Here is an 11264-nt window from a genome sequence, read left to right on the forward strand (position 1 = left end):
TCCCTCCTCCCCAGGCGGAGCTCACGGTGCGGGATGAAGAGGATGTCTGTGGGGTTAGCCTAGCATCGCGACTCCCTACCTCTGCCCTCAGACTTGACCTTGACTCCTCTTCCCTTTCACCTGTGCAGGCTGCTTCCCCTCCCAGCTGTTTCTGCTGCTGTTAGGAGACGTATGGAATGAGGGTTAAAGCCACGGGCCTGAGGTCCCATCCCCCACTTCCAGCTCCGTGACCCTCAGAGGGTGACGCCGAGAGGCTCCTAGAATGTCTGCCCTAATTAAGTCTGACTGCACCATCCCCTTGCTGAAGAGCCTCCGTGCTTGCCCTTAAAGGAGGATAAGGGGTTTGTGTGTGTGTGTGCGCGCATTTTTATAATAAAACTGAAAATACTGTAAAAATGTTCATCTTTGAAATTATACTTATAGTGATAATTTGGAAAAGTGTGTTGTTTCAGTACAGTTTCCTAGAGCACAGAGATCTACCATTCACCATGGTGGTCTTATCCTTTCAAAGTTTGACACAGTAGTTGATATTTACCAGTGTACATGTTCATTTTCTTTTCTTTAGGACTTGCAAGTCTCTGTTAAGTCTTACCAATATATCTGTTCAAAGTATTTTTATTAGGAGCATTTTAATCACGAAGCCAGCACAGGGAGCCTTTCTGTGAATCAGCCCTGCCTCCCGCACACCCCACGGGTAACAAGGACCTATTGGTACCAAATTCATGATGATGAGAGCTGACCAGAGAGCATGGAGTACTCACTGCATGCCCGGAGCTGTGCAGGGTGCTTCCCCTGTGGCATGTCCATCATCCGCACCACGCCGGGGTGGGGCAGGCAGCCTAGGGGTCCCGTTGGATAGATGGCACTGCCTCCAGTCACTTGTCACTGCTGGAAGCCCAGCTGGGATTCAAACTCCTGTGTCTTTGTCCAGAGTCTTTCTTGTCGCACCTGCTGTGGGGTCGTCTCCGTCCCTGTGTCTGCTGCTCACACCCCATGTTCACAGGCAGACCCCGCCCACAACTGCAAAATCTTCCCCGTGTCAGCCATTCTTAGGATTCAGAAAAGCTCCAGAAAGCCTGAGTCTCAGAGGTAGATGAATGGTGGCTGAACCAAATGCTCTGGAAATGGAGACTCTAAATGCTTTTCCCATCAAATGGTTAGAGAAAGAGAAACGTGAACTTTGCTGTCTGCTTGAGTTACAAGGCTCTGGTGGAGCTCAGCCTCTCTGCCTCAGAAGGCCCCTGGGCAAGGAGATTATTGCGCATCCTCTATCTCCCACCCCCACGGCCACACTGGTCCCTTAGGGTCCAGCGAGGAGGAGGGGATGTGTGGTTGAGGGTCACTGAAGGTGGCGCCCCAACGAGGGCATCACTTCCTTTAAGGAACTGCGAGCCCAGCATGGGGCGCCCTCTAGTGGTGGGAGAGCTCACAGGGGTCCCGGGTCTGGCAGGCCCCTCAAAGGGACAGATCCCTTCCCCGCACACCAGTGGTCACCAGCCACATGGACCCAGGGTCTCAGTGTGCTGGAAACTCCTGCCAGGCCGCGTCCTTGCCCAGAGCCCAGTGGATGAGTCGTTTTTCTCTCGTGCTGCAGAGCTGGGTGGGCCTGTCTGGCTCCTACGTTGCAGGTTTCCCAATGAGGCAGCAGCTGTTTAACGCTCAGAGCATGATTCCTGTGCATCACATCTGTGCTGATGCTCCTTCAGACGGCCCTGAAGGGCGGGTATGGCCCCTGATTTCACATACGAGGAGACTGAGGCTTAGTGAGTCTAAGAATGCCCAGTGATGGACGAGCCGGGGTCAGACCCAGGCACTCAGATGCTCCTAAACCCACCAGCAGGATACATTCGAAATTCCTCGAGTCTATGAGTTGTGTGCTTTGGCTTAAATACAGAGTCCAGCCATTTTTCAAACCATATCTACAATTTCAAGTCATCGCTGAAGTGAGCCTGAGATATTCTTGGCCTCATTAACTTCCTGCCCGACCTCTGTCACCCTTACCCCCCCGCCATTCCACTGCCGGGGCAGCTTGGAGGTGAAAAACTCATCACTTTCCATGCCAGGGCCCCTCTGGATGGAGCCCCAGTCCTACTGCCTTTCGAGCATACAGATTTGTGTTTCCTCCTTTGAAGGGGGGCAGGAGAGCATTATCCCAGTGCAGTCAGACCTCAAGAAGGACAAATGTCTTGAGAAGTGAAGGCCAGAAAGAGGGGAGGGTATAGCTCAGGGGTAGAGTACATGCTTAGCAGGCATGAGTTCCTGAGTTCAACCCCCAGTACCTCCATCAAAAATAAATGAATAAACCTAATTACCCCCCCAAATAAGTAAAGGTTTAAAATGTTTTTAAGGTTTTTTTTAAAAAAGCTAGTTTAAAAAAAAAACAAACAAGAAGTGAAGGCCAGGAGACAGACCCGCAAGCAGGATAAAGGGGGAAGGAGCCGATGTGAGCGCTCTTGCTGCCCTGCCCAGCCTCCCCGGCCTCCCGGAAGCCCCTTCTAGAGAGCGAGACGCAGGCCAGTGGGCCTGCTGGTGGTGCTGACCGGCCTGGGACGGGCTGGCCTCGGGTCTGTGCTCCCCGCAGGCCGCCTCTGTCCGTGGAAGACCACAAGGATGCTCTCGGGCTGGGCACGTGGACGGTGGGAGCACAGGTGCCAAGTGACCTCACCGTCTGTCCGTCTCTCCGCAGGTGGACAGCCCCTTTGGCTCGGGCAGCCCCTCCAAAGGGTTCTTCTCCAGGGGCCCCCAGCACCGGCCCTCCAGCCCCTTGTCTGCACCCGTGAGGCCCAAGACGAGCCCCGGCTCCCCCAAAACCGTGTTCCCATTCTCCTACCAGGAGTCTCCGCCGCGCTCCCCGCGCCGCATGAGCTTCAGCGGGATCTTCCGCTCCTCGTCCAAAGAGTCTTCCCCCAACTCGAACCCGTCTACCTCGCCCGGGGGCATCAGGTTCTTCTCCCGCTCCAGAAAAAGTAAGGCATTGATGCTACTGTTGCAGGTGGATGCAGGGCTGCCGGGGACCTTCTCACGGCCACGTGGCCGCTGGGCCGCCCGCGGGGGCTCCAGGGCTGGCCTGGGGCTGTTGGTGATGGTGCCGAGTGTGTACGTTTGTGCCCATCCCCCAAGAACAGATTTAGCTCCAGAACAGTGTCAGTTTCCACCGTCACTTTCTTCCTGCACTGATCCACCCGGTGTAGCATGGCTTGTGGGGTTCATGTGAACACCCCGATACTCACCGTGTGTGTTGTCAGGACAGCCACATGAAATGCTGGCCTCCAGCCTTCCCTGAAAACACTGGTGGTGTGAGGATAACGCCGGGCCCGTGCCCAGGGCCAGAGCCCAGGCCCTGCTTTGCTCTGCCCGGTGCGGCGCCCTGTGCTCGTGGCTCGGTATTTGGCGGATTTGAATGCACCTGTGTCTGGCAGATCCTGACTTTTTCTGCCTTAGAACCTCTGTAGCTTGGATTGATTTGTTAGCAAACAAGGCAAGGAAATGTGTGATTAAGAGGGTTCTTGACGCTCCTGGGTTCTTGTGATCTAAGGATAAGACGTTCTCAGTTGAGCGCTGTTGATCACAACTGGAAATGGACAAGCGAACCAGCAAGCAGATGGAGCTTATCTTCTCCTGGCCTGTGTCTCAGTGCGTCTCCCTAGTCTTTACGGCTCCTTCCGATGACGTAGGAAGTTCCTGTGCAGGAAGACAGTGATTTGGAAAACGTTCTTGCCCTTGGGTGTCGGAGGTCTGGGCTGGTCCTCCCTTCTCTCCGGGTTGGATCTGCATCAAGACCTGCAGGTTGGAGCTTTCCTTGATCTGTGAGGCTGGGACAGAGTGCAGGTTTGGTCTCCGTGACTTAAAAGGAAAGGTCGGGGGACTGTCTTCTTTCTTTTCTTTTTATTTTCTTTTTTGGTGGCTTGGGCTTTTGTTCCCAGCACCCCTAAAGTCATCCCCGATGATAACCGAACTTACGTGGATGTGCACAAATGTCACGTGAGAGTGGTCCTCACCAGACATTACGGGAGACACGCAGTTGGGAACTACATGTATGAAGCCAGATCGGGAGTGTGTTCTACACTGATGTCTGGATGCCCGAAGGGGCACCCCCAGATTCCCGGACGGGGACCCTGAAATTCTCAAATGTCCCATCAGGCACCACCTCTAAGGGGAAGGAACGTCAGACCAGACCTACACCAGGGTGTCCTGTTTCTCTAAAGGTGGCATCATGTATGGGTTGCTTGCATCAGAACAAGGTTGTGTTAATTTCCTGGGACAGCCATAACAAAGAACCCCAAGCTGGGTGGCTTAAACAACAGAAACATATCCTCTCACAGTTGCAGAGGCCAGAAACCCCAAATCAAGACGTCACAGGGCTGTGGCCCCTCTGAAGGGCCCAGGGAAGGATCTGTTCCGCGCCTTTCTCTTAGCTTCTGGTGTTGCCAGCAGTACTTGGTGTTCCTTGGCTTGTAGAAGCAACACTCCATTCTCTGCCTCCACCTGCGTCGTCAAGTGGTCTTCTCCGTCCGTGTGTCTCTGTTCTTCCCCTTTTCTTCTAGGGACACCAGCCACATTGGGTGAAGGGCCCACCCTACTCCAGCGTGACCTCATCTTAATGATTACATGCGCAATGACCCAATAAGATTGCAGTCTGAGGTTCCTGGAGAGACATGAATCTTGGGGGGCACCACCCACCCCAGTACACAGGTTACGTCAGAAAAGCCAAGATCTACAATCCATGTCACTGGCTGGGGAGGGGGAAGACTTTTGGGTGTTAAGACCAGGGTCATTTCTGAAGGCAGAAAGGAGCAGCCAAGATGCAAGGTCTGGGAGGTCCGGGGGGTCCTGCAGGTGGGATGCTGAGTACCGAAGGTGGGCCGGGCGATCAGCTCCCCAGCAAGCAGGAGTCCATGCTGCCTTTTTCCGTTCAGTGTTTTTAAAGGCCATTCAGTGTTCTTGACCAGAAAACACCCAGTTGCAAAGGTGTTGTTGTGAGATGCTGTGTGGTGAGTGTAGCTTTGTGAGGCTCATCTCTGCCTGGCTAGGCAGCGGCCGGTGGGGCTCAAGAAGTCCGTGGAGTGGCTGGGGCTGCTTGTAGAGATAGACATTGATTAGGGTGGGTTGGGGGCTCGGCTTCTTCAGGGAAGCTTTCTGAGTTGGGTTGGGGGTGTTCAGACCAGGAAGAACCTGGTTCCAGGAAATCTCCCTGTGCTGCTGCCTTTGAACCCCCAAGCCCAGATCCCTGGCCCTCCCCAACCAGAAGCCAGTGCCACCTCGCCAGTCGATGAAGCAGGAAGGTCCGGGTCCACGTGCGGGCAGAGTCCAGGCACCTCTTGTTCCCTGGCAGGGTCGTCAGGCTCCTTCCCGCTTGATTTTTCACTTGTGCTGGTGTGAGGCTTGCATGGAGGATATACAATCTATCTGCTTCTCCGCCTACTTGACTCTCCTCCTGGATCAAGGTGCCTAGACAATGTGTTGCTCCCACTGCCCCAGAACCAGTTGCACAAAGTTGAGTTTGAGGGTAATGCCATCGGCCCCGAATGGAGGGTCTTGGTAAGAAGCAGCCCCAGAAACCCACCAGGTCCACTGGAAGGATGTCACGAAGACATCGTTTTCTTACCGAGGCCCGTGGGAGAAATTTCCTGACTTGGTACCGAGAATAGCTGTACTCCTGAGCAACCGGATTGTTTTCTGTCTAATGGACACTAATCACGTAAGGGCCCTGTTCTCCCTGTCTGCCTTGCCTGCTGGAAATGTGTGAACCAAATTTGTACGAGGGGCATTAAGGGGTGCATTTCTAGCCTGATTTTTTTTTTTTATTGAAGTCTAGTCAGTTTACAATGTTGTGTCAACTTCTGGTGCACAGCATGTTTCAGTCATCCGTGCACATACATATATTTGTTTTCATGTTCTTTTTCACTATCGGTTACTACAGGACATTGAATATAGTTCCCTGTGTATATAAGCCTGATTTTTGAATCCATCTTCGGTCCCCATCGTTTTACTCTTACCCCACTCTTTTTTTAACAAGGAAAACAATTTATCAGAAGGATCTGGGTGTGTTTACAGAATTCAAAGAAGAGCTGAGTGCTTGGGGCTTAGGAAGGGAAGGAGCCAGACTGGTTCTGGGGGCCTTGGCAGCAGGACTTCATGGATCTTTCTGTGCGATCCAGAGAATTCCTAGTCTTTGTGTCCCTACTTACCATTCTAAATCCCTCATCACAGGTTGTCTGATTAGCCCAGTTGGGATCTCTGAGCCAGCCAGTTATTGGGGGGCTGGGGGGTCACACAGCAAGAGCAGAATAACCAGGAGCCCACCCAGGAGGTGGGCGGGAAGCTCCTGGAGAAGAGGCCCACTTGGCAGCCCGGGAGGCACCTGTACCCCAGCCTTGTCCTCTGTGCAGCGCACGTGCACGCACACAGCCTCCCGTTTGTACTAAGGGGCCCTCATTGAACTCGGTCCCGTCACCCCGCGCACAGTGGTACGTGTGCGCGCTGCTTCCCGGTGCTAGGCCACCAGCATCGTGTCCAGCCATCACAACTAAGGATGTCGGCGCGAAGGGAGCCCTCGATCCCAACGTGATGAAAGGCCGCTTCTCCTCCAGTTCTGTCTGTACCCACTCCTGTCCTGTGACTTACGGCCTACGTGATGACCTAGACTCTAACGGTGCCGCAGACTCCCCGGGTGACACTCCAGCTTGGTAAACGCTATTGTCTGTTATCAGGAGACAGAAAGAGGGAAGTTAGGGATTCTGAGCACAGACGTCCTCGTAGGGGACATAAAGGAGAAGGAGGCAATTCCATCTTCAGGCCCCTCAGGAAGGAAAGAGGCAATGCCGATGGAGGCTTCAGTTGCAGGTGCTGCAGCTGGTCTGGGGGCCTGTGGGTGCGCAGGCGGGCGGGCTGGTGCGCGTCGCCCAGCGAGGACACCCGGACCTTTGTTCCAGATGGACCCTCCCTCTTGGAGGGGCTGCTTGAATGGCTGTAGTCTTCCTCTGGTCTCCTGGCCCAGAGGTGTTGATCCACCTCCTGGGTATGTGAATTTTCACCCTGCTTCTCCCAGGCCTGCTGTCAGTAGCAAACCTACTTCCCTTGGATTATTGGGGTCAGTCACCCCAACCAGCCAAGCAATAACTCACTTTTTTGCATCTTCCTGTAATACAGTGGTGGCATATTATGCCCCAGGACAAGATGCAACCTGTCACCTTTAGTAATTTTTGTAAATGAATCATCCAGACACAGTCATGCCCTTGTTTCTTTCATCGGCTTTCCTGCTGCGACAGCAGATCCGAGCTGTGCGTCGGAGACCACGTGGCCCACAAATTGGAAAATGTTTACACCTTGTCTAGTTCCTCAAGAATCCTAAGTGGTCAGGTAGCAGTAGAAGCTTCCGGAAAGCAGCAAATCTTATCTTCAGAAGACTTTTTACAACTTAATTGAGGGTGATCTGGCCGTTGGAGATGAGGAAAGGGAGTGCAGGTCAGTATGTTCATGAACTGCAAATAACAAGGTTAAAGTCTTTTTAAAAGCCAAACGATCTTGCACAGCCAGCAAGGCAGGACTTCAGGAAGGACTGAATTTCATATTCCTAAACTTTGCTCCCTAATCACTGATAACAGCTATAAACGTCTGCCACGCACGTTCTAGATGCATCATATGTGACCGTTGTTTTAGTCTCCATAAAAACTCCATGAAGCGGTGCTTTTACTATTTTCATCAACGTAGAAACTGAGGCACAGAGGGGCCAAGTCCATGAGCAAAGGCCACGCCGCCGATAACTGGCAGAACCAAGATGTGAACACAGGCGGTCCAACTCCCGAATCCACTTCGAACCCAGGTGCTCAGACTCTGCTCTGCAGGAATGGGTTTCTAGGAATAAATAAGCCAGTGACAGGACGACTGACTAGCCATTTAGGAGGAGGAAGACTAGAGGTCATTCCTGGCACCAAAACCACTTCTATACGGAACAAGTGTTTTTTTCAGTATCCCCCAAAGTGAGTGCCTGTCTTAAACTTGGGGTGTCGGGCCTTTCTAAAGGGTGCAGACATTTATAACTGTGATGTCAGTATTCACGGTCCTTCTCGCCGCCCCTGGAGGTTGGCAGGCTTGAGACTCAGAGCTTTGGTGTACTGATTGGGCCGAGAGCAGGATGGGCTCCTGCTAGAAAGGGCAGAGGGGGTCAGGGTGAGTGAAGGGAAGGCTCTGCAAGGTGGACTGAGTTGGGGAGGACTGAGGAGAGTTCTGGAAAGTGAGACCAAGGAGAGAAGCCCAGTGCCTGTGCTGAGTAGGGCAGGGGAGAGGGGGCGGGCAGCTCGAGGGCACTTTTAAGGAAACATTACTGGGTTTGGGGATCCAGCTGCACCCTTGCTCCCACCTTGCCCCTGACACCTCCCCAAAGGACTGCCGTTGTGGGCGGCTGCAGGGGCCGGGCCGCCTGCTTGCCTCCATCCCAAGCTCCCCCTACTCGCTGTCGGGGGCGGCGGTACCGGCTGACGACTTGACGGCCACAGCGTCCTTTGTTTACTGATATGGCTGCAGTGTATTTCATTCACAGGGGTCTCAGGTCAGTTTCCACCTCCTTTTAACTTAGAGTATCCAGGTGTGTCCTGTATCTCCTTGTACCTCAAGTCCTTTGTGGAACGAGGCCAGTTGTGAATTACGAGAACATACACTGGTTTTCTTGAATAGGCTTCTGGAACTGGGCAAGATGCGTCCACCCAGGGTCCAAGGACCGCTCCACTTGACAGGGGATGGTAGAGGAAGCCGGTTCTCTCGCCCGAGGAACACTTAGAGGTCAGTTCTAGCTTAAAAAGCCCAGATCTCATCTCCCCTGATATTTGTAGAATTCCCCCTCTTTCTAGGAGTCAAGATTTTCTCTCCAAGGCTTGTACCCAAACCTTCGGGAGGACAGGGAAAGGTACACATCTTGCTCAAAGGGAGTGTTTCTCTCGGGAGCTTTTACATGCCCCTTGGAAGCAAAGACTGTATTTTGGCTTAATTCCAAAGACTGACTTTTCCGGCTGTGAAACAGCGTCCGCAGCCCTGCGGCTCAGGCTCTGAATGAGCCCCCGCCTCCAGGTGGACGGGCGCTGCCTGCTTTCTTCCAGAAGGAGCGCCGGGGGCGTGGCCAGGCGAGGGCCGCTCACCTCCCCACCCTGCTGGCACGGTCGTGCAGGGCGGGCGGGGGCATGGCTGGTGCCAAGGAGGACGAGTCCTGATGGCCTCTGCGGGCCCCTGGGCCTGGCGAGCGGGGGAGGGAGCTAGTCTTCATGCTAACTCTGGACCTTTCTTCTTCCTTCCACGACGAGGAACAGTAATTCCTCACATTTTTGAAAGCCTTCTTTGAGAACTACCTTCAAGCTGCATCCATGCTTTTAATATTCTTGGTGATGGGCAGACTTTGTCTTTGGAAGACAGATTTTCTGTTTATAAAAAGATCTCCTTGGGCAAGTCAGGTTTGGGGTCAGAAGATGAGGCAAAGGGGAAACGCACCCCGCGAGCGCGGGCAGGGCCGTGGCACAGACTCGCCTCTGCGGCCCTGGGACCGACGGCGCTCCGGGTGGACAGTCTGGCGGCGGCTCCGCGCTCAGCCCAGCTCCCCGTTCTGGACGCCCCGCTCCTGCCTCGCCCCCCTCTGCCCCCCGAACTTAGGAGTGTTCTTCTGACGTGACCCCAGCACCCACAGGTTTGGGGACAGTAAACGGGCTTTCTGCTGCCCCACTACTGTACTGTCTTGCAGAGTAAAATACTCCTTTCATAGAGAGTATTTTTCAACTTGAATCCTTCCTCCTTTTTCTTTCCCTTTGGGTCCCAGGGAGCAAAGCTGGGCGAGGCCCAGAGGACACCCCGTAGCCGATGCAGCGCCGTCCAGGTTGACCCTGACTTGCTAAAGGTGTTGCGATGTTGCAAGCCAGCACTGAGACATCGGTGTCAATGCAGTGTCTGTCCCTCTCCCTCGCCCCGCTCAGTGGCGGTCTAATCGAGGGTGATATTCAAAATAAGGCCACACCGGACCCCTGGGAAGAGAAGGGAGCCCAGCCTTGGCACTAGAGGCAGCCTGTCCTGCGGTTACCTTTTGGGGTAGCCATTTTGCCGGATAGTGGGGTTGGACGTCCCAGGAGGGGCAGGAAGTCCCTGGACGTGGCTGTTCACCACCAAAAACATTTCCATCTTTCTAACGGGCCCGGCCATCCTGCGGCACCGACGGCTGAACACGAGCTATCCTTAGCCTGGTCCACCAGCAACCTTGTTAGCCTGAGGTTCTCAGGGACATCCTGGGCGCTTTCTTTGCCCTCTGAATGGTGTGGCTCAGAGACTTTGTGTCCAGCAGAGTCTCGGCTCTTCCCGCCTCCTGGGATGCTGCAGCCAGACGCGAAGGAGCACGTGGGCTGCGGTCGCTCTGACTCCCGGTCCTCAGACAACCCGCAGAGACCTGGCTTGGAAGAGAATCAAGAGCAAACCACCCGAGGCAGGGAGATGCTGAGAGACCATCTCTGACACTGGGGGGAGAAGGCAGTCTCCTGGAAAGTGCATTTCGTTTGGGCCTCAATTCCCACCTCCACACCACCTCCCTGTTCCCACCTGCCATCACTGACTCCAAATGTTTCCTTTTAACAAGAGCCTTCCTGCCAGCCCCTCCCGCCCCCACTCCCGCCCCCACGAAAGGGAGGTGGATTTTGATGCTTGCGTTGTCTGCACAACTGACAGTGGGAGAACAAAGCCTTCAGAGGAGCAGCCAGCCGCCGCCCCGCCCTCCCCGAGCCGGGTGAGGGGGATGACGCATCCCTGTCCTTTCTAGAAGGCGCTGGTGGGGGCCGGCTGCCCTGGTGGAGCTCTGTTGTTCGATTACTCATGTGACATCGCAGAACAAGAAGATGAAGTTGAGTCCGAAGTTGCTGTTTTGTACAGTCCCTGGAGGGGCGTGAACGCCCTGTGGGCTCTGCACACAGTAGACACTGGAAACCGTTATCAGAGATAAACAACAAGGTCCTGCTGCACAACACAGCGAATTATACTCAATACCTTATAATAACCTGGAACGAAGGAGAGCGTGTACGCGTAGCCGAATCACTATGCTGTACAGCAGGAGCAGACACAGCACTGTAAGTCAGCCGTGCTTCAATTAAAGAAAAAACGTTCCACCAATTTTAGGAAGGCATCTAATCCAGTCACGCAAGGTCATAGTCAGCATCTGGCTGGCGGGTCAGAAAGGCAAGGATCATACGGGAATTACAGTCAGGTTTTCAGGCCCAGGGCTAGCTGAGGGATTAGGCAAGATG

The 11264-nt window shown here is 54.1% G+C and overlaps 1 protein-coding gene across 3 annotated transcripts in view; it reads left to right on the top strand.

Moving 5' to 3' along the window:
* Window positions 1-11264, top strand: part of PRKAG2 (protein kinase AMP-activated non-catalytic subunit gamma 2) — a 242027-nt gene that overhangs the window by 73281 nt on the left and 157482 nt on the right. For all 3 annotated transcript variants that reach the window (XM_072964204.1, XM_072964203.1, XM_072964202.1), the window contains exon 3: window positions 2687-2966. In XM_072964204.1, coding sequence (XP_072820305.1) covers window positions 2687-2966 — 280 coding nt within the window. The remainder of the gene's footprint in view (window positions 1-2686; window positions 2967-11264) is intronic.

The sequence above is a fragment of the Vicugna pacos genome, chromosome 7 (assembly GCF_048564905.1).
Source record: "Vicugna pacos chromosome 7, VicPac4, whole genome shotgun sequence".
Classification (NCBI taxonomy): domain Eukaryota; kingdom Metazoa; phylum Chordata; class Mammalia; order Artiodactyla; family Camelidae; genus Vicugna; species Vicugna pacos.